The sequence below is a fragment of the Lissotriton vulgaris genome, chromosome 5 (assembly GCF_964263255.1).
Source record: "Lissotriton vulgaris chromosome 5, aLisVul1.2, whole genome shotgun sequence".
Classification (NCBI taxonomy): Eukaryota; Metazoa; Chordata; class Amphibia; order Caudata; family Salamandridae; genus Lissotriton; species Lissotriton vulgaris.
Window position 1 is genome coordinate 1,906,623,954 of NC_141693.1, and position 22,954 is coordinate 1,906,646,907.

The 22,954-nt window shown below is 44.1% G+C and overlaps 1 protein-coding gene across 2 annotated transcripts in view; it reads right to left on the bottom strand.

Moving 5' to 3' along the window:
- Positions 1-22,954, bottom strand: part of LOC147717689 (butyrophilin subfamily 2 member A2-like) — a 92,482-nt gene that overhangs the window by 42,639 nt on the left and 26,889 nt on the right. For both annotated transcript variants that reach the window (XM_086924478.1, XM_086924477.1), the window contains exons 2-3: positions 20,481-20,554; positions 2,059-2,412 (exon numbers count right to left, since the gene is read on the bottom strand). In XM_086924478.1, coding sequence (XP_086780604.1) covers positions 2,059-2,412; positions 20,481-20,553 — 427 coding nt within the window. In that variant the 5' untranslated portion in view covers position 20,554. The remainder of the gene's footprint in view (positions 1-2,058; positions 2,413-20,480; positions 20,555-22,954) is intronic.

The window sequence follows — 22,954 nt, forward strand, 5'->3', positions numbered from 1 at the left end:
TGAATAAAGCTATGAGGGAGAAATTAGAGAAGGAAAAAAAATCTCCCTACAATCAATTTCGACAAAAAGCTTTGTTAGTAACCTGTACAGGGGAGCTTTGGAACACCAACCTCTCGTATTCATCCTTCAAACAAGCCATAAATAAATCTGCAAAACTACACTCCCTGCTAGTAGATAAAGATGTCTTCAGTAAGAGAAAGCAAGCCTGGGTGGTAATCAATAACTATAAGACCCTTACCCAAAGCCTATATCTGAATACTACATTCCCAGCCCATCGTAAGTTCCAACTGATGGCCCTACGATTTGGCAAACTACAGTCCATCGTGTATCAGCCAGCATGGGTCCACAAAGGGCCGAAAGAGTGCAGACTATGTGGGAGCAGCAAAGTGGACTTTATCCATCTAGTCTGTATATGCCCCAAACTTTCGAACGCATGTGTCACTTTATTAAAGAATGCAATGAACAATAGAAGAAAATAAGGATGTGCAGATCAGCTTTCATAACTGGATTGGACCCTTAATAAACTGTCAACTGATAAAGTTCCTCTCCTCACTTGAGCAAGCATTAAAAACTGAATCTCCAGTTACTGCCTAGCAATGTGTACCGGGAAGGTTGAATGAAGAGAGAGGCAACACGCTAAGCAAGAATAATGGCTTGAAAGAATATTTTTAATATCTCATCGGAATAAGGACTAATTATTGCTTTTATCTATTCAGTGTTTACCATATAATTCTGTACATATCTAATTATTATTAAGTTACTCATTAATAGTTTATCATACATCATTGTACAAACTGGAATACTAATAAGTGACAACAAAAGTTTTTTTTAATGTTTTTTAAGTAATTTTACAATTTATTTGTCTGTTGACTTAGATAATACAGGGACCAAATTGTAATGGTTTTAATTAACTGAAACATTAAACATTTTGAAATTTTTGTTGATGTCTTTAGCAAAGCAAACAGTTTGTTGAGGCAATTTTTAGGAAAAATCAAACACTTTTATCTGGAGCACTTCCCCCACCCCCTAAACTAAATATTTTACTAGCTTTTTCTTATTTTCTTGGTCCCCTCTAAAGAGATTCGCAAACTGTGGGTACCTGCAGAATTGTTAGGATGTTTGAAAAACAGGTTGCACTTTTGGTATGGATACCTTATATGAACGAAACGTTATGGCAGCCTAAGTGCAAACTTCTCCAAATAGCCAAATAAAAGGCTCAGCATTTGGGAGTGCGTGGAAGGTCCAGAAAGTTAGGGGTTAAAGTCCAGTGTTTTTCTCTTATCCTTTTCTCTATTTTGTGCTCTCTACTGCATGTGTGCTGCTACATGGATAGGGATTCAGGACAGTGATTTCCTCAGCTCGGAATTTGACACCTTCTGAAAGCTGCAGTTTCAGGGTGTCCTTATATAGTGTCCAATGAGTGTTTCATGATAATTTCATTTGCCCACCTTCTACAGTAATACATCTCAGAATTGTTATATATGGTTGTTTTTTTATCTTGTGACTCCAAGCTGCATGTAAGGCTGTTTTGACAAGTGTGTGGTGAATTTATGGAATCCCTATAAACAGGGATGGGTGACTGACATTGGACCATGGGTCTAAGTACTTCAGTCCTACTTGGGACGGGGGGTGGGGAATATTCAGGTTTTCAGCCTGTATTGATAGGTCAAGGTTTCAAGTGTAGATAAACAAGGTCTGCTATAACAAGATATCACCAGAGCACAAAGCAATAAAGAAAGAAAGGAACCTTAGCTGAGCAGAGAGCAGCATCTAGCTTTCAGCACTTTTTTAGCTCAAGGGAATAGATAATGAGAACATCCAGTTTAAGGGTCACACATTTATGTCCTCGACAAAGGGGAGGTGCTAAATGTATTTGTTCAGTTCAAAGACATATCCTCATTCCATCACTTACCTGTTGATAGCCAGCTAGCTTTGCGCACTAGAGAAACCAAAGCATGTGTACATATATATATATATACACATACATACATACATACATACATGTATAAGGAAATCAGGAAGAAGAAGCAATACCAAGACGCTGAACTAACCCCTCACCTGATACTTTGAGCTGCAGAGCAGCCTCAAAAAACGCAACCTTTGATTGGATCTGGCATAAGTACGTCCCTTTATCAGAAGCACTGATGTTCCTCAATCTCAAGCCAACAATTCCTTTTCCGATATCTTCTGTAAGGATCTCTGTCCTCCCACGGAAATAGGGGTCCTGTTTCAGGTTGTCATCGCGCCCATTGCGGTATATGTGGACTACGGACGGCGAGCAGCGCTCAGGATAGACCCATCGCACCTCCATCATCTCAGCACTAACTTCATTGGTTAGAGGGCAGAAGAAGTCCACATCTTCACCAACAGCAGCTTCAATAGTTTGACTGGGACTTTCGACTGTAAAAACATCTGTTAAAACAGGAAATTAGATAAGTTGGATGCTTAAGTGATAATACTTTTTAATGTGACCATACAATCTTAAGGAAATGCTGCTTCATTTTAAAAATCCCTAACCTAAGTATATCTCTTTGTTAATTAAAGGAAATGTACTTTCCTTTATGGTTAGCGCTTGTCTTGTAATGATGACATTCTAGGCCATACGTATAAGGTTAGCACAATAGGCTTGACTTACAAAATATGTAAAAAGTTGAATTTATCGTGATGAATCTGAAATACGAAGTTACAGAATCGATATTTGATGATTTTTCAGTCTAAATTCCAATTGAAGCCAGGGAAAAAACTTCCATTGTGGAAAGTGTTCTTCTGGTCCATGTATAACACAGCGGGCCTGATTCACAGAACTAACTTAAGACAAAATCCTAATCTTACTACTTTTGGTATTCACAGAAGGCATTTATTAGTAGTAGTTAGGATTTTGGCTTAAGTTTGCCTTAAGACAGACTTAAGACAGACTTAAGACAAACTTAAGACAGACTTAAGGCAAACTTAAGACAGACTTAACTCTTAAGTCTGTCTTAAGTTTGTCTTAAGTCTGTTTTAAGTCTGTCTTAATACTGTCTTAAGTCTGTCTCAAGTTTGTCTTAAGTCTGTCTTAAGTTTGTCTTAAGTCAAACTTAAGACACAATACCAACTTTACTACTACTAAATGCCTTCTGTGAATACCAAAAGTAGTAAGTTTAGGATTTTGTCTTATGTTAGTTCTGTGAATCGGCCCCAGCATTATTATACACTCCTGAGAGATTAAGACTGCGCATCAACGTAAGCAGTGCAACTAAACCCAAATCAGACATAAACTTTTCAGAGACCAGTCACCGTCATTAGTGAAAACAATCTGATTTCAATTATTGGATCTGCCTTGCAGTGCTCATACTGGTATACATTGAATTATGGAACAGTACTTGGCAAGTCTCTGCACAGTGAAGCAATGGCAAATGCAAAGTTCTCTTCAGAGAATGGTTTTAAGACCTATGGTAAATGCATCAACCCATGATTTAAAAACTGATAACTATTTTGGCATTAATTGTCCAAGAATGACATCATGTCCTCCAGCTTTTTTTTCAGTTAACCGCACAGCTTGCCACACATATGACAGCTGTACTGCTTTGGTGCATAAAAAGTGGCTTGAGGTGCTGCAAATGCATCCACCTTGGCTGCCTGACTCATATTCACTTTTGTCAAATCCTTCCTCCCTCTTGCAGCCACGCGTGTCTACTGTACTCCGTCCTACGATTTCCTTTCTCCCTTAACATCTCCCTCTTTTGCTTTCACTAAATCCTCCTCCTCTCTTCTTGCTTCCTTCCCCATTTTATTTACACTCCTCTCTGTCTGTTGCTTTCTGTTGAACATCCTTCTCTTGCCTGCATCCTATTTTTTCTATTTCTAGCCCCACCCTCCAACATCATCTTGCTCTTGGCCCACACTGTACTGAAGCATTAAATGAAATTAAACCAATTCTGTGGAATTTAATATTTTGGTTTAACTGACTTTATTGCTATAAAGAAAAGGTGCATCGTTCTGAAATGCCGCTGTTAAATACTACATGCATTCATTAAGTTAATTCAGAATACAAACATTTGTGAGAAACTCTTTCAGGGGTGTTAAGTTAGGATAAACATTAACCGTAGCAATTTAAAACTAAAAAATAAGGTGCCAATGAAAAAAGAACCTTTTTTTTTATTTATCACGTCTATTTAAAGTAAATATGAGAAAAGTGAAAGAGTGGTGCACTGAGATAGGAATGAGAAGTTAAACTAAATGCATGTATTACAAAATAAAATGTATACACAATCTACATACTTACCCACAATCAGTGTGCATTTAACCATACGGTATAACAAAAAATGTTTGATAGACAGACATATAGACAGACTAGCACGTCATTGTAGGACTGCGCATGCGTGTGCAGTCTTACACGACGTATGTCTGATGTAGGGGATTCTGCAGGACCAGGGTGAGGAGGAGGAGGGCAGCCGAGAGACGCCACGATAATGTTAAGTGTGTTTTATTTACCATCATTTTTATTTTTATTTTATAAATATTTATTGGGGGGGGGGGTGGAGAGGTGCGGAGAGGTGCTCCACTGAGTTTTTGCCCAACTCCGTGTAGCAACTCCACCTGGGGTTAATCATATGCCGAATATCATACAATATCCCTAATCAACAGGGAAGTGAAGATCTTTGTGACCTTTCCCCTTTGATGCCTCTGTTAAGTGTCCTCGAGGGTTCGGGAGCATGAGGGTTGACCGGTCATTTCTTGGGATGGCCCTTATGGTTGCCAAATGCGACCTCAGTGCCCAATGGAGGTCCACTAGCTACCTGACTCAAGCAGGTCCTACCCAATTGATACATCCAGATTAGTGCGACTTGATGCCAACTCGTAGTAACCGACACTGCCTTCCCCGGCTTCATGTGGGCCTGGCCCACCATTAACTTTTATCTTCTCACCGGGCTTTGCTTTTTTAATTGATTTTGAAAAATGTGTTTGACCCAGTAGACTGGAACTACCTCTGGCTTGTACTGGTGCGGGCTGGGTTTGGGCCCTGATTTTGTGGAATGGTCCAGGCTCTGTATTCCAAACCAACGGCGAGAGTTCAGATTAATGCAGTCCTTTCATACGTTTTCTGAAGAGACTAGGCAGGGTTGTCCCCTGTCCCCGCTCTTATTCGCGCTCATGATTGAGCGACTGGCACACCTCATCTGAGTAGATGCACAGATAAATGGGTGGACATAGAGCAATGGCCTTATAGACCAAATAGCCCTATATTCGGACAATGTCCTGCTTTATTTGCCCAACCCTGCAACGAGTGGACCCTGCTGTTTCCATCTCCTGTGCAGCTTTGTGGAGGTCCTGCTTGTGGTGAGTCCCTTGGACCTTGCTGGTCCCAACGTTGCTCCTTCTTTGTTCTCCACGCCAGTAGTGGCTACCAAGGCTTGTTCGTGCTCCCGCCAGACAGCGAACCCCCGGTCCTCGATATCTGACATGGAACAGCTTGTGCACAGCTTCTGGTCTCACTCAGCATTACCTGGTTTTCACAGCTGCAGTGGCAAGTTCACCATCAACTCGTCTGAACCGTCCGACAACAGTGGGCATTGCTCTTCCATGCCTCCTAGTCACTCCTGAGTGGCATAGACACTGTTCCCTCTGCTTGCAGGTTCTTCACTTCCAGAATCCACCCTTGGATTCCACTAGACTTCTCCACTTTCCTCTCAAGCAGGCACTTTTCTCCAAGTCTTCCATTGTCGTCTACAGAGGTTTCCGACGTCTCTTCACCCCTATGCACCTGGCTTCCCTGGTGTAGGTATCCTGGTCTCAGGGGCATTCACGGGTAGGGCGGCTATCCAAACTTCCATTCTCCAAGGGAATTCTTCATGGTCCTCTGGGAATGGTCCTTCTTCTGCAAAACTGCAACAGTGACTTCTCCATTGACTTTCATTAGGCACAGGGTTGTGTTCCCACTCTGCACACAGCCTCCGTGGTGTTCCTGGGTACTTACCTTGGGAGGTGTCCCCGACTTCTCTGGGTCTTCTGGTCCAAGTCCCATCCTCTTCTGCAGTTCGCATTCCACTTTCTTAATATATGGTTTGGTCTCCCCCTGGAGACCTCAGTATTTTGTGCTACTTACCTTATTGCGAGAAGTGTGGCTCAATGGTTAGAGCGGCAGACCCTGATACAGAGGTCTGGCCCGGGACCAGGGTTCAATTCCCCGCCTCGGCGTGTCTTCGGCTCAAAATTCCACGGACCTGATAATTCTCGCCTGGTGCTGATTCCAATCATGGAGTCCCAATATGCAACTCTGGGCAATAGCTTGCTTAATCTCCACAACAGCCCCCACAACGCTAAGGATGCCTGGCCTCCCCCTTGGGGGTACCCAGGAGTGGACGCCTCACAGGGAAAGCCAGGATGGGTTCCACAGCGGTATTCGTACAAGCGCCTTGAGACCCTTGCGGGTGAGTAGTGCGCTATACAAGTATCAATTTACATTGCAATTGAAGTATTGTGTATTTATTTTGATTTCTCAGGGTAGTGTTAGTGAGTGTATTCTAATAAATAGCCATATTTGTATGTAAACACTGTGTGGTTCTTTTTCATTTGACCTACACTACATGATTAAACTGGTAAAACAAGCTGCTTAACACTCCTTCAGTGTAAGCCTGGAGGCTGCTCTCCACAGCTACAACTTTGAAGGCATTCTATGGTAATCAAAAACCACTAAAATCACTATAAGGGTTACCTGGATTAGTGCAAGGTGCATCACTTAAATAAGTGTGAACCATATACTAAGCTACCCTCCTACATGTAGCAATCTCCTTCCTCCGGCATGGCTACAGTACCCGTCTTGCATCTGCACATTGCCAACGAGGCTAGCCTGTGATGGCGGGCTAGGGATGGCCAACCTCTACTACTTAGCATCACATCTCCTGGTCAATCATGATTGGTTCAATGGTTGGTGGTCTGACCCTGCTTATAGACTGGAGCTAGCCCTACTGGGGTTCCCCCAAATATGGCCCATGCTATATGACTCGCCCATCCCTGACTCTACACCTTCAGCAACCAAGGTGGCCCTACAAGCTTGGAGTGCTGCTTTATGACATACTTGATGGAATGCCACACTCATGAAGCAAACACCTCTCTGGCAAAGTACCTGGTTACGAGAGGTGGCGTCCTTACAGGGATTTGGACGATGTGACCTCATTGGGATCTCCCAACTGCGATGTGTTTAGTCAGGGACACACATGCACACCTACCAGTAACTTCGAGCTACATATGCATTTTCCTGTACACAGTTTTACAAATACCTTCAATTAAGACACGATCTCCACTTATATCTCTCACAGATTATTTCATTGCCCAGAGAGGGGTGGCCAGGTGGTGGAAGCAACCTTAGTGTTCCTGGGTGGGGTGAATATTGCAACCCTTGCTGCCTTACCTCCATACATGGACGAGTACAGGCAGAGGCCTAAAGTGAATGGGACTGAGGTTGAGGCTATCAGAGACACTGGGGCTAGTGTAACTATGGTCCTGGATGAGCTGGTGCTTCCAGAGAGGTTGTTAAGTGGTGAGCTTCACCAGGTGACTTATGCAGACAGCACTACCAAACTCCATCGCATGGCTGTGGTAGATGTGGAATGGGGAGGTATGACAGGCCCCCTGAAGGTAGCTGTGTCTAAGGTGCTCCCAGACCAGTGTTTTCTGGGCAATGATCTTGAAGCCTCTGTGTGGTCAGAGGTGGAGAGAGGACTCCATATGAAAATATTGGAGCTCCCTGAGTGGGTATGTGCTCTGACTAGGTCACAGACTAACCAGAAGGGAGGTGCTGGGCACTTGGACCCTGGAAAAAAGGGCCAAGCATCCAAGGACAAGGGCACATGGCCTGGTGAGCCAGTCCAGGGAACTCCAGAGATGCAGGAAGAATCTAACCCTGATGGGGAGGATCTGGTCTCTGAGGGAGGGACTCCATCCCTACCAGTACTGTCAGATTTGAAAGAACAGACAGGAACAGGTGAACCTTCCAGAGAGGATTTCAGTCAGGGTTAGCGTGATTGTCCCACCCTTGAGAGCTTGAGGTGGATTGCTTCTAAGCAAGAGGAGGGGGATGACAGTGGATTTCACAAACTCTACTGGGAAGATGGACTATTTTAAACCGAGGACAGAAACCACAAGGAGGGGGCTACCAGGAGGTTGGTGGTGCCCCAGCAATACAGAGAGTTCATCCTGACTTTGGGTCATGATATCCCCTTGGCAGGACATTTGGGACAGACAAAGACATGGAACCGGTTGGTGAACCATTTCTACTGGCCCCATATGTCTGAAAAGGTAAAGGAGTTTTGCACCCCCTGTGTCACCTGTCATGCCAATGGCAAGGCGGGGGGCAAGACAAAGGCTCCCTTAATACCACTGCCAGTGGTTGGGGTTCCTTTTTAAAGGATGGGATGGGCATTGTTGGTACCCTGGACCCACCTACTGCATCAGGGAATAGGTATATCTTAGTGGTAGTTGACCATGCCAATAAATACCCTGAAGCCATACCTCTTAGAACCATTGATGCTCCTGCGGTGGTTAGAGCACTGCTTGGTGTGTTCACCAGAGTGGGTTTTCCAAAAGACGTGGTGTCAGATAGGAGCACGAACTTCCTGTCCAGCTATCTGACTGCTATGTGGGATGAGTGTGGTGCTAAGTACAAGTTCACCACCCCCTATCACCCAAAAGCAAATGGTCTTGTTGAGAAAGTTCAACAAAACCATGAAAGGCATGATAAATGGGTTGTCAGAGAAACTCAGGAGGAGATGGGATGTTCTCCGCTCATGCTTACTGTTTGCCTACAGGGAGGTGTCACAGAAAAGGATTGGTTTCAGTCCCTTTGCGTTGTTGTTTGGATACCCTGTGAAGGGGCCATTGAGAGAGTCTTTAGAGAAGCCACTTAAAGAAGCAAAGGACAATGTGCTTGACTATGTGCTAGGCCTGAGATCTAGAATGGCAGAGTACATATACAAGGCAATCAGGAAACTGGAGGCCAGCCAGGAGCTCATGAAGCACTGGTATGCTCAAAAGGCTACTATGCCTGAGTATAACTCTAGGACAATTGGTGTGGATGCTGGAGCCTGTGGCTCCCATGGCCCTCCATGACAAGTAGAGTGGGCCCTATCCAATCTTAGAAAAGAAGGGTGAGGTTGCCTATTTGGTGGACCTTGGCATCCCCAGGAACCCTCATAGGGTCCTGCATGTGAATAGATTGAAACCCCTCCATGACAGGGCAGACATGACCATGTTACTGGTCACTTATGAGGGTGTGGAGGAGGAAACTGAGCCTGTGCCCGACCTCCTCTACACTAATGTGCAAGATGGGTCAGTGGAGGGAGTTGTATTCTCTCCCAAATTGACAGACCAGCAGCACAGAGACAGTAAGCAAGTGCTGGAGAAGTTTGCTGGTCTGTTCTCCTTGACCCCAGACATCACTGAGTGGTGTGTGTACCACATTGACACTGATGAAAGCCTACCTGTCAAAAATAAACTGAAGGTTCAATTACCCCCAATTCCAGCATTTTAGCAACCTCAGCTTTAATGCTGGATCCTGACAGGTTGTCTGACCATGTCAGAGTCAGCATTAAAGCTGAGGTTGCTAAGATGCTGGAATTGGGGGTAATTGAACCTTAAGAGAGTCCATGGGACAGTCCAGTGTTGCTGGTACCTAAACCTAATCCTCAGGGGGGACTCAAGGAGTTAAGGTTCTTTGTTGACTACAGAGGATTGAATGCAGTCACAAAGACTGACGCTCACCCTATACCTAGAGCTGATGAGCTCAATGATAGGTTAGGGGCTGCTAAGTACATTTGATTTGACTTCAGGTTACTGGCAGATTGCCCTCACTGATGGAGCAAAGGAGAGGTCAGCATTCTCCACACCAGAGGGACATTATACATTTAAGGTAATGCCCTTTTGTTTAAAGAATGCACCAGGCACCTTCCAAAGGATGGTGAATAGGTTCTTGTCTGGGTTGGAACCGTTCAGTGCAGCTTACCTAGATGATATAGCTGTATACAGTTCGACCTGGGGGATCACTTAAGCCACCTAAGGGAAGTGTTTCAGGCCATGCAGCAAGCAGACCTGACTATTAATGTAAGTAAGTGCCAAATATGGCAGAGTTCTGTGGTGTACCTGGGCCACCTGGTAGGTGGGGGCCATGTACAGCCTCTCCAAGCTAAAATCCGAACTATCTTTGATTGGACAGTTCCTGTTACCCAGACTCAGGTCAGGGCATTACTTGGACTGACAGGGTATTACAGAAGGTTTGTTCAAAATTATGGGACCATTTTTGGGCCCCTAACAGAACTGACTTCTAAGAAGAGGCCCAAAAAAGGCTCAGAAGGCTTTTGACAATCTGAAAGCTGCTATGTGTTCCGCACTAAGGGTGAGCGTAAAATCCATTTCGCGGGCGAATTTGCGGATTTTCCGCGATTTCGCGATCCGCGAATCTCGCAAAATCGCGGTAAAATCCACGAATCAGCGGGGACGAATTTTCAGCCAAGCAAGGGTTACAGCAGCAGGTGCAAAAGTTGAACCTAATTTCTTTGTAACCTTTTACAAAAGGGTTACAAACAAATTAACTTCAACTTGGACACCTGCTGGTAATTGCTTCCTGGCGCCTCGTTGCCTTCTTGCAACTATTCTCTGACCCTGCTCTGACCCTTGAAGCAGGGTCAGAGAATAGTTACAAGTAGGCAACGAGGCACCTGTCCAAGGAATTAAACCTCATCAGGAAGCACTTACAGATATAAAAAACAGGAAGAAGGGAGAGGATGGCAAATACACCCATTTTGAGTTGTCAGGAGGGGTTAAACTAAAAGAGACCTTTACAGCACAATTTTCATATGCATTTTGCTAAAAATAAAAAGCTGTGTGTTCTGTAGGGGCAACTCAGGAATCTGGCCCTTCAGAGATCCGGCCTCTCTTTCTTTCTCTCTCTCCCTCTCTCTTTCCCTCTCTTTCTCTATCTATCTATCTATCTATCTATCTATCTATCTATCTATCTATCTATCTATCTATCTATCTATCTATCTATCTATCTCTCTCTCCCTCTCCCATAAACGACTGCATGGGTAACTTCGCTATGCAAGCGGCTCGCGAAGACGCAAAAAGCCCCGCGAACACGCAAAAACCCCGCGAGCACGCAAAAAACCCAGCGAACACGCAAAAAAACAAAAATCCGCAAATTCGCACAAATTCGTGAATTTTGCGGATTGCGAATTTGCAAATCCGCAAATTCGCGGATCGCGAATTCGCAAAATTCGCCCATGCTTATTCAGCACCAGTACTGCTGGCCCCTGACTACACAAAAGAAGGTGTGGTTCAGACAGATGCTTGGAGCAAGGGATTGGGGCAGTACTGTCACAGCTGAATGAAGAGGGCCTTGATCAGCCAGTTGCCCTCATTAGTAGGAGGCTTCTTCCCAGAGAGCAGAGGTGGAGTGCCATTGAGAGAGAGGCTTTTGCTGTGGTGTGGTCCCTGAAAAGGTGAGACCATATTTGTTTGGGACTCACTTTCGTGTTCAAACTGACCACAGACCTCCCAGATGGCTCATGCAGAAGAGAGGGGAGTATCCCACGCTGTTAAGGTGGTCCATTTCCCTGCAGGGAATGGACTTCACAGTGGAACACAGACCTGGGGTTGCCCATGCAAATGCAGATGGACTTTCCAGGTTTTTCCACTTAGCTGATGAGGATTACCAGGGTGTAGGTTAGTAACCCATCACCTTTCGTTTGGGGGGCTATGTTGCACAGTCATCCTGTGCCCTGGTCACCCCCCAACTTTTTGCTGAATGGTACTGGTGGTAACTGAACCTGCCTGACCCTGGGCTCTGCCTAACCAGGCCCAGGGCCAGTGCTATGCTGAAAGAGACACATTAGAATACAGTTAAAATATCTACATACACTAGGGTACACAATGGTGTGGTGGGGCATGACCTACCCTATAAGCCCCTAGTATATAATAGGACAGGGGGCTTGAAACTACCTAGAAGTCCCTAGTACCCTAGGGCATGGCAGTTTAGAGGCCAGCAGCTCTTTTGGACTTGCATGTGTGCACTGCCGAAGCCTGAGGTCAGTTTAAAAGCAGCCCTGGGTGCCAGGACTGCTTTTAAAAAGTAAATTGTGCCCAAACGTGACTTTGGGGTTCGTGGCACCTAAAATGGATAACCTACAATGTTTTGGCATATTAGGAACCCCCAGGGTTTCCCCTAATAGTCCCAGGGGTGGGGGTCAGATATTTATAAGATACACCCTTATAACATGAGTTTTATATCCCCTGGGTTAAGTGACATTTCACATTTCACTCCCCACATTGTGGTAAAATGCTGCTGCTCAAATTCGACTTTGATGCTAGGAGCACTGTGGAGGGAGGATCTGCAATATTTCTACAGATTCAGAACCCCTAAAGTCTCCCCTAGTTGCGCATGGGCTGTGGGTCCTGTAAAAATCAGTGAAGTACTTATAACATATATTTTTATAAGCCCTATTGCTAGAAAAATGGTCCAAGTCATTTTCCCCATTGCAAAATCCCAGGCCACATAGGTTAACATGACAAGATGTTAGTAACTAATAACTCTTGATAGGAACAGGCTAGAAATCCCATTCAAACACTTCCCAGAATGGTATTAATAAATCCAACAATATCTTATTGTTGAATTTCTCCTAAAGTGTACATACAAGAAGTTATTAGACTTTCTTGTTTGTACGTCCAAATTCAGCATTATAGTGGTCTGCTGTGATTGGTCAGAGTTAAGTGGATTAGTCAAGCTGCCTTTAAGAGGTGATAAAGAGCCCCTTGGGGTTAACCAGCTCTGCTAGGAGGGCAGTGTGCTGCTGCACAGGAATGCCAGAGCAGGGGGAGGAGTCGTAAACCATGGTCTTCAAAGGCAGAGGGATGGCCACAGTGTTAGTTTCCACTCTACACTTTTGACCCCAACCAGACCTAGGATTAGGGAAGGCATGTGCAGATGGTAGGGGGGAAGTCTATGGAAATAAGCCATCCTAGGTGGTGTGTTTAGCCAGCTCTTGACTCTCTGCTGGAAAATCAGCCATTATGAATGTGGAAGATCTCGTGCACTGTGGGACAAAATAATACTACACTCTGCAGGATGTGGCCATATTTTTGGGGAGTTTGCCTGCTCCCATTGGTCAGCAGTGACCTTCTGCTTGACCCGGAGAACTGGGAATAAATATCTGAGACGGGCAGAGCGCATGGCGCACTGAATATTGCAGGAAAGCATGTAGGGCCTGCAGTAGGAGAAACTCAAACAAAATAGTGCTTACAGACTAAATAAGACATACTGTGCAACAACAAAGGCAAAAGGGCCAGTCCTCATGGGAGGTTACAAGTGAAGACAAAGCGATACTAAGGAGGGACTAACAAGCCTATTAATGAATCAGAAGCCACCATTTAAAAATGACAATTACACAAGCCAATGAAAAATTTGAGAAGCAAGTGGGCAGAGCTTCAATCCCATACTCCAATATAGCATGCCTTGCAGAGCAGCGCATGCGCTGCCCAGGCTCGACCTAAAAAGTGAGGACAGCTCTGACAGTGGTAAATGTGTTACGGTCGACAGTGTTGGTTGAAGTGACCACATACAATAAGTGTTTACAAAGCATATTGTAACATAGAGGCAAGGTTCACATGAAATGCACATTTACGACAGCATATATGAGGGTTGGGAACACGTTTTGGCCTTCCGTCAGTTGCTTTAGATGGCGCTGGATTACACTGCTCAAGTCCTGATGTGCAGAGAGACGGCAAAGATAAGTTTGGTATTTGTGGTTTTAAGTAGATAGGTTGTGAGTATTAAAGACATGGATGAGAGCCTCCAGTTTCCAGATTCAGTGAGGTCGCCCATAAATGGGGGCCCTAAAAAGGAATCGTAATCATCTTGAATGCTGCATTGAGCCAACAGGGCTGGAACCATTTTCTGATAGGGACTACTACTGAGACCAAGGTTCAAAACCATGATATATGAAATAGTTATTGCAGTTCTCAAATGCTCCGAGGCTGGGTTTGGCAAAGTAACCCTAGATCGAAGTTTGTTTATACATTGAGTCCCAAGAATTATCCAAAGATCCATGGAGAATAAACGTAGATTTATTCTAAAAACAGTACTGGTTCCTGTTAAAATATTCAGGAGCAGCCCCGAGAGGCACTGGAGTAAAAGGTATATCGATTGGATGGTGGTCTTTTGGAAACCCAAGGAGCCGCTTCAGTTAGCTTGAACCCAAACGCGTGATGATTGAACGTCAATCAAACACTTTGTTCCTTTTTTGTAAGCCAAAGATCTTGTACTTCAGCATCCAAAGGATATATAATGTATTTATTTATTTTATCTTCTGCAATTGATGAAGTTCGAGTTGACAGGAATGTGCCACAGAACCGTTTTGACTTTCAGCCCTGAAATGGAATCTAAGATCTTACCAAGGTCCAAGTTGCAATTGGCCCAAAACTGGCCCTTCTGAACAATCAGGGTCTCGCTTCTAACAAGCTGGCTGTGTTCCAACACAAGGCAGTTATGGCAATTGCATTAATTGCAGTGTTGCAATCTTAATTCTCTGCCCCCATGGGGGAACGATATCTGTAGCCTAACATAAAACACAGTAACGAACCTGGAGGTGTCCAGGAGGAGACATTTCTCAAAGGGGAAGGTGGGGGAAAGTATGAATAAATAGTGGGGATTGATGTTCGATTTATACAAGGAAGATTTGACTTAGGTTTTAGAACAAACAACAAACAGCCCTCCCAGGCTTTGTATTAGCATTTTGGATTTTGCATTGGTATCCGTGAAGTAAGATTAAAACTTTAACAAAATCTGCAGGCCAACACAGCGCCTACGTAGTGGGGCGGCAGCTATTGTTAAAGTGAAAGCGCAATGCAAATATAAACACGCACCGCCATTGCCAAAGCCGAATGAAATGAAATGAGAAAGAAAGTGCCTACCGACTAAAGAATGAGACCATGTAACGCCGCAAGTAAAAAATCCAGTCCTGATGGGCGGTCGCAAAAGCAGACAGAGCGGAAACAAGGAGGGATTAAGAAGCCTCATTATCAATCGGAAGCCAGCATTTACCATGGAAAATGACACCAGCCAATGAAAAATAAGGACAGGGCTTCCACACCACTTTTAAAACATACCCTACTATAGCTTGCCTTGCAGCGCGAGCAACACATGCACTGCAACACTAGTCTCGACTTAAAAAGGAGTAAATGTATGCACAAACATTTTTGGGCTGGAAACTGAAAGACCAGTAAGTCTCCTACAGAGAGCTCCTATTTGGAGCCAACCCTGATATAAAAATGTCTTATCCAACATGAGGAGGGGACCCCATGAAGAAGCAGGCAACGTTAGTGGATGAGAGTTCAGTCAAATAAGGGAAATTTATCTTGAGTGTGAACCATTACTATGACAGTACCAATTTAAGAAAATCCCTTTAAGAATAAGAGGCCTTTTATGTTTTTGATATTAGATTGGGAGGTTGTTAGGTGAATTATACACAATACTACTCACTGCTAAATAGGTTCTTCAATACTGAATAATTTGCACTTGGGGTTCAGACATTACAGTGGGCCCTAGAACACCATGCTGGCAGGATTCAACAGATGAAAGGAACCGGGATCACTGTCTTCTCAGTCAAAAAATGTCATATTGAAATGGCTGAGCATCTTCATGCTATGATGTCACAATGTGTATTTTACCAATAGCATGGGTGATTGCACTGGAATTACTTCAGTTTCCACAATTGGCAGATAACATGTAGATCTACATGGCCAGTGCCTGTGTTATTTGTGTTTCCTATATGCAAAGAAGGACAAGCATATTTCCCCTATGTCTCTTTCCACTGCACATCTGTGCACTCATGCCCCAAGGTTCCCACTCACTGCAATTCTGTTCTGCCTGAAATGTGAGTCTTGTGGTATGGTCTCATGTTGGACTTGATGCTTTCTGCAGGGTCATCCCTAAACCTTTTGTCTTCCTCCTCCTATTTTTGCTGAATTCATTTTTGGTGGCCGTAGGACTCTGTGCACGTTACCACTGCTAGAAATGCTTGTCGTCTCTCTGTAAAACATGTTGGAATAGACTTAAGCCCAATTGGCACATTTAATTTACTTGTGAGTCCCTGTTAAAGTGGCACTACAGGTACTATGGGGCTGTAAACTAAATGCTACTAGTGGACTTGTAGCACTTATTGTGCCACCCACTTAAGGAGCCCTTTACACATGTCTCAACCCTACCGAGTCCAACCTAGCAAAATAAACCTTTTGCCAAGCCTATACCTTCCTTTCTAATACATATGTCACCCCTAGGGCAGGCCCTGGAAAACCCAGAGGTCATAATGCAGTGTATTAAAAAAGTTGTACATGTACTTTAATAGTTTACATGTCCTGGTAGCGCAAAACTATTATATTTGTTTTTCACAACTGCAAGGCCTACCTCTCCCATAGGATAACATTGGAATTGCCTTATTGCACTTAAATAACTGTAATTTCCAAATGGGAGCAGGTGACCAGTTCCTGTTTGGTGTCTTTGGAACTGGAATGAAAAATCCTAACTTATGGTAAAGTCGGATTTTAAATTACAATTTTGGAAATGCCACTTTTAGAAAGTTGTAAACAACAGGGGTTAGATCCATAAACACGTAGTGGGGACTAGACCCTATATTAAATCGCAATCAACACACAGTGCCCACACCACAATTACTCAATACTTGTTTTAGAAGGGTAAGAAACCAATTTATTGTCACTTCCCTAGACAGCGTTACTTTGTGTCCATTATTTTATGTCTTTTTCGTATTTGCAAAAACTCATAACAGAAAGAAGGACAATAGGTTCAAATATTTACAAGGCTAAATAGACTTTGTACATACAGTACCGGCTGGTCCAGTATTCAAGTGTTTATAAGTCATTGAGTTACTTATAATTCCCCCCCCCAACTTAGTTTTTCTCATGTTCTGATTGTAATAACTGTTGTTTGTGATGTAATTGTTATTATTTTTTTGTAATTTTTTTGTAATGCTTGATGTAAAAATGTTTTCTAATGTGTAAATAATGTTTGTCTTTACTGTATGTACAAAGTCTATTTAGCCTTGTAAATATTTGAACCTATTGTCCTTCTTTCTGGTATGAGTTTTTGCAAATACGAAAAAGACATAAAATATTGGACACAAAGTAACGCTGTCTAGAGAAGTGACAATAAATTGGTTTCTTACCCTTCTAAAACAAGTATTGAGTAATTGTGGTGTGGGCACTGTGTGTTGATTGCGACTTTTAGAAAGTTGGCATTTTCCTACCTTACCCATTTGCAGCCTGCAATCTGTTTTTGGGTCACATGACCGGGTGTAGCTGAGAGTTGGGCTTTGTATTTTCCTCCTAGATAGCCCACACTATAGGGAACTCAGATGGGCCTGGATTCGCCATCATTGGCAGGATGGGAGGGAGAAGCTGAGCAAAGCCCTTCTTATACTTGAATAGGCGTTGTCCTGTCTCCACACAAAGGATTACATACCCCTCTGTAATTAGTCTGGAAGGCAGGGCACCTGGCCATTTCAAATGAGAACCTCTGGAGGTTTCTCCCCAAATAAAAAACTCATTATAAATAGTGGACCTCAGACACAAACACTTCAGTACTTTGGATACTCTGCCAGGAAGAAGAACTGGTGTGCTTCTTAAAGGATTGCCACTCTGCTTGATTGCGGCACTGAAGGAACTGCTTTTCTGCTGTGCTGACCTGCTGCTTGCTGCACTTTTTCCTGGGTGAGAAGGACTGGATCTGCGGCGCTAAAGGATCTGCTTCTCTGCTGTGCTGACCTGCTGCTTGCTGCACTTTTTCCTGGGTGAGAAGGACTGGATCTGCAACTCTCGAACCCAGAGTGACTCCAAGGGTCTGTTGGCTGGCTCCCTGAACTGAGGCCCCTGGGGCACAACAGGCTATCAACCAACCTTGCTTCTGCACCTTGACTGTGCCAAGTGGTGAAACCCCAGTCCTGGATCCATGTAGGTGGGCCTGAGGTGGTCTGAAGCTCATTTGTGGATCCAGCAGAACAAATGCATCTCCTCTGCTGTGTGGCGCAGACCCAATTAGAAGTGATGCAACTCCTCAGCTATGTGGATCTTCCTGCTACAGGGAGTCAACATCCCCTCTCAGCCCCGCACTGATGCACCTCTTCAACTGCGGGGCAAAGCCTCAACACAGGCCTTCGCATCTCTCGTTGACGGCACTCTCAATGCCGGACTCAGCTTCTTAGCCCTTAGGAACCGACATATCACATTGACTGCGCAAAGCATGCCTGACATCAGACTATGCAGCGCATTCCTTGTGGATGGGATCCTTAATGACGCCGCAGGACCTCGCATCGCAGTCTTGCCACATCTCGGAACCAACACATCTACAGGATTTAAGTTATTCTGTTCAGCGAGCCTAACTGGGTCCGTGTAGCCAGCCCATGCTCCATCGTGGTGGGCCTAAACTTGTGCCTTTGTCCAGGTCCAGTTAGACCAGATACCACTGTTAGCGCTTTCTGCTTTTTGGCATTATTTTTCTTTTAAATTGCATGTCTCCGGTTTTGCTGATTGGATTTTTGTCACTCTGGTCTTGTTTTATTTATTAAAATAGACTCTAATTTTTTTTAACTTGTTTGGGTTCCTTTTGTGGTGTGATTGTAAAGTGTTACTGTATGAAAGATTGTATGAATATGTTACACATTGCCTCTGAGTTAAGCCTGACTGCTCTGTGCCAAGCTACCCAAGGGTTGAGCACAGGTTAAATTAGGATTCGCTTGTGACTTCACCCAGAGAAAAATTGTGGCTGTTGCTTAAGAACACATCCCTTATTAGAACATTGGAATGTTGGGAGCTCCATTTCAGACAATGGAGTGCTCCCTCCTCCAAGGGGCGGTAAAGGCCCGCACAGCAACATTCCAATGTTCTACAAAGGCTTCTCGAAGCTTCGAGAACCCTTTGTTTCATTTGTTAGAACATTCTGCCCTCTAGCGGCAGAATGTTCTAATAGCCTTATAGCCCTTCGTAGCAGGGCTATACCGGCAATTAAAGTCCCGCTGTCTCGTTAAAGTCCCTCGCCTTCGGCTCGGGCCTTTAACGATTCAGCGGGCCTTTAATATAGCCTTATAGCCCGCCGTAGCGGGCTACACCGGCTATTAAAGGGACAGCGGGACTTTAATTGCCGGTATAGCCCTGCTACGAAGGGTTATAAGGCTATTAGAACATTCTGCCACTAGGGGGCAGAATGTTCTAACAAATTAAACAAAGGGTTCTCGAAGCTCGAGGGGATATAAATCCCTCGAGCTTCGAGAAGCCTTTGTAGAACATTGGAATGTTGCTCTGCGGGCCTTTACCAGCCCGTAGAAGAAGGGAGCACTCCATTGTCTGCAATGGAGCTCCCAACATTCCAATGTTCTAATAGCCGGTATAGCCCGCTACGGCGGGCTATAAAGCTATAATAAAATTTCCATTTATTACACCCTGGGTATGCTTAAACAAATACTGCACTTTGCTAGACATGATGGCAGCCTGAGCCCCCCAGTCCCCACTGCAATGGAGATCACAGTGATGTGCCTTGTGTCCCCACTAGTGAGCATCTAGACAACAAGGAGCTTAAGAGGGACAATTTTAAAACAGCTCACCCTCCGCCCATCAATTATTCAAACAACAAGAATCTAGCTACCAGGGCACTCTTCAATCTTTTTAGTAGGACCGGTATGGGGGGGTATTTACCTCAACCCAACAACTGTTTCAATAAATACACAGTCTAATGTGGTCCTTTACGCCCAGAAAAATGTATTAACTTTAAAAAAGGGAAAAAGAGACAGGTGTGTGTCAGAACACTCACAACAACATATACAAATAACATTAGAAAATGTGTCCCACCAAAAATGTGTGTGACAAAGAGAAAGTGCCTCACGGGAGCATCACCCGAGGAGCTACTGGCAGGGTCTCACCAGCTTCCCTACGTATTTATCATTATCGGCAACTTTCTCATATAAAGTGAAAAAGATGTATAGTGTCCTGTAAAATAGAATAAATGTGTAGAGGTGTACTTAGTGAAAGAATCACTAATAAGAAAAAAGAAAGAAGAAAAGACCCAGTGAAATGCAAGAGACAAGAATGTCTCAAACAAATATTAAAAATGAGCTAAGACTCACCTACACAATTTGACCTTTAAATCCAAAATCGTGAGCTTGCTCAATATTAAAAACACTGCATGTGTTATAGAGCCGTTCTAAGAAGGCCAAGATTGCCTGTATTTATTGACACCAAATTCGTAAAGCCTTGACATTTTTAATTTTTGGAATTTAAAGCAACCTGTTGGGTTTTCGAAGGTATTACTCACATACTTGAGAGATCTGTAGACAGTGTCATGCAGTTGGAGGTCTCAGGTATCTTCTGAGGTAAGGCAGAACACTGCCTCGCGCCCCTTTGCGCTGCTGCTTCACACACTTATTAAAATTTGCAACAGTAAGGATTCCTACCTGAAGATTCACCTCCATGTCTCGAAAGAAGAAGCGCGAAGACAAACACCACCGCGTGAAGGATCACCACCATCCTGTAGGAGAGTCAAGGGCAAGGGTTATTATGTGCAATAAACTGTATGACTTGTGATTTCCTGTTCCTTTCGAACATGGGAGTATATGTATGGAATAATTCATCCTCAGTTGTCAGCATCAGCAATAACTGTGTATTTAATGAAGGTAGGATTGGCTATGGCACCATCTTACAGGTCTTAAGAGATGAGTGTTGGAACTTTAGGAAGACAGTGATCCCACACTGAATCTAGGCTAGAAGCGCGGGGAAATTAGTTGTTCATCTGTTGATGTGATATTTTTGTGCTGGGTTGGGTAATAATCATCATCTGTGCGTTTGGGTAACCACCACTTCCTTATTGCAAATGCTCACATCCCCCTTCTATTATTTAGAATGAGCAAGGGTTTCGGGATAGAACTCCTCAAGTCATGAACTAACACTATTGAAGCCAAAGTGCTTAATGTGTATGCAATATTGAAAAGTAGGGGAACCCCAACATGTTTGAGTGTCTAGGGTGATACAATATGGTTTTTTTTGGAAGAAGGGGATCGTTATGTAATTAATAATAGAAACAAGCATTGGCATAGCCAATAGGCCTTGCCTTTGGGACCTTATAAGCATTTAGTTATGCAGCACAATAGCCTTAGGGCAACAACATTAACTGTTGCATGGCTAAACACTTATAAGGTCTCAAAGGCGAAACCTATTGGCTATGCCAATGCTTATTAATCCTGAAAGTGCCACTAATGGAGGTCACAGGCAATCACTTTCAAAGCCATCAGCTGGGGTAACGGAGGAGCAGGCAGGTCTCTAGGGGAAGCTAAAGGGAAGCAGTGATGTCACAGAGGAATTGAGGGTGGTCTCTAAGGGTAGCTAAAGGGAAGCAGCGAGGTCACAGAGGAATTGAGGGTGGTCTCTAAGGGTAGCTAAAGAGAAGCAGCGAGGTCACAGAGGCAGGAAATGGCGGGTGGGGCGCATTATAAAGGGACGTAGGGAGACTATGAAGTAGGGTGTGGGGAAGTCACTCAGAGCAGATAAAAGGAAGCGGAGAAGTTGAGATGGGGTGGGTGGGGGTTGAAGGAGCTTCACAGCTGCCACATTGTCTCTGTGCATGTCTGACATTTCTATAGTTGCTGTTTACCCACGTGTAGCGTTTGCAAGGCTTGTGTGACACTTTAAGTGACATATAATCACAAGCAGAAAAGCAGTGCAATGCCGTGCCCCAGTTTCCATGTCTGCCAAAATGAGAAGTACTTAAAAATAGCCGGGATACCTTACTTAAAAATATAAAAATAAACCTTTGAGACATTTATTTAGGAATTGGGGTTTTATATAGTCCATCTTCAGGGTTCTTGTGCGCATCAGAGAATTATTCATACGTAAAGTATAAGCAATAGCACATCAGGCACAAAACACGTTATAAAACAAAAGAAGCAAAAGCACAAGGCACATTTCTGAACAGATAATACATGGCAGCATCACTCGCTGCCCGTTCTCATGAGCATGAACATGCACAACCCACAGAATGCTTTAAAATAGTCACCTCATTGTGGTGCCTTTGTGTGCATTACTCTCTGTGCCCTTATCTTGGGACAGGACCACACAACATGGCATCACCGCAACCGATTTGATTCAAAAGAGACAATGTAGTCCCGGTTCAGCATTACTCCCCACAGTCTGTTTTTTCTCCAATTTCTGTACTCGATTAGGGAATCTCACCCAGTTAGGACTGGGACGGGCAGACGGACTTGGAAGTAATGGAGCTCAAAAGCGCCATTCCGTGCCCGGCCCACCAGGTGTGTCCTCAGTGACACTGGGTATTAGACAGGGCCTGCCATGCTCCACCACTGCAATACCTCACGCAGTGTTTGCGTGACTGTCAGTGAAAGGGGCTTGTCCCTCGAGTCCTCCGGCGCGGGTTGACATCCATAGAAATGCGCCCACCACAAGATGCCCAGTTTGGAAACTATCATGACATTTATAAACAAGCACTGGACGCAAAAGTCATCGCGATCGCAAAAAAACCCAAATGCGAGTGGTGCGCACGCGCGTCACCGCAAGTGCTAACTTGCCGGCCACCAGCTTGCTATAAAGCGCACGCACGCGCGTAATAGGGAAAAGTGCTGTGCACATCGCGCACGCATGTGCGCGTTCTAGCAAGCTGGTGGCCGCTTTGGGAGCACTTCCAGAAGCCACTACTAAATGTCTCTCCGTGCAGCGCATGTGTGCTGACTCAGCGAGACCTAAAAAAGTAATGTCTATATCATATATAGAGAATCAGAAAGAAGTTATTTTTACTATTATTAGAATATACATAGTACGTGTTACCTATATTATTAGATTATACATAGTACATATGTAACCCATATTAACCTAAATGAATTAAATGTCTATAAGACAGGAACTGATTATACTGTAAATC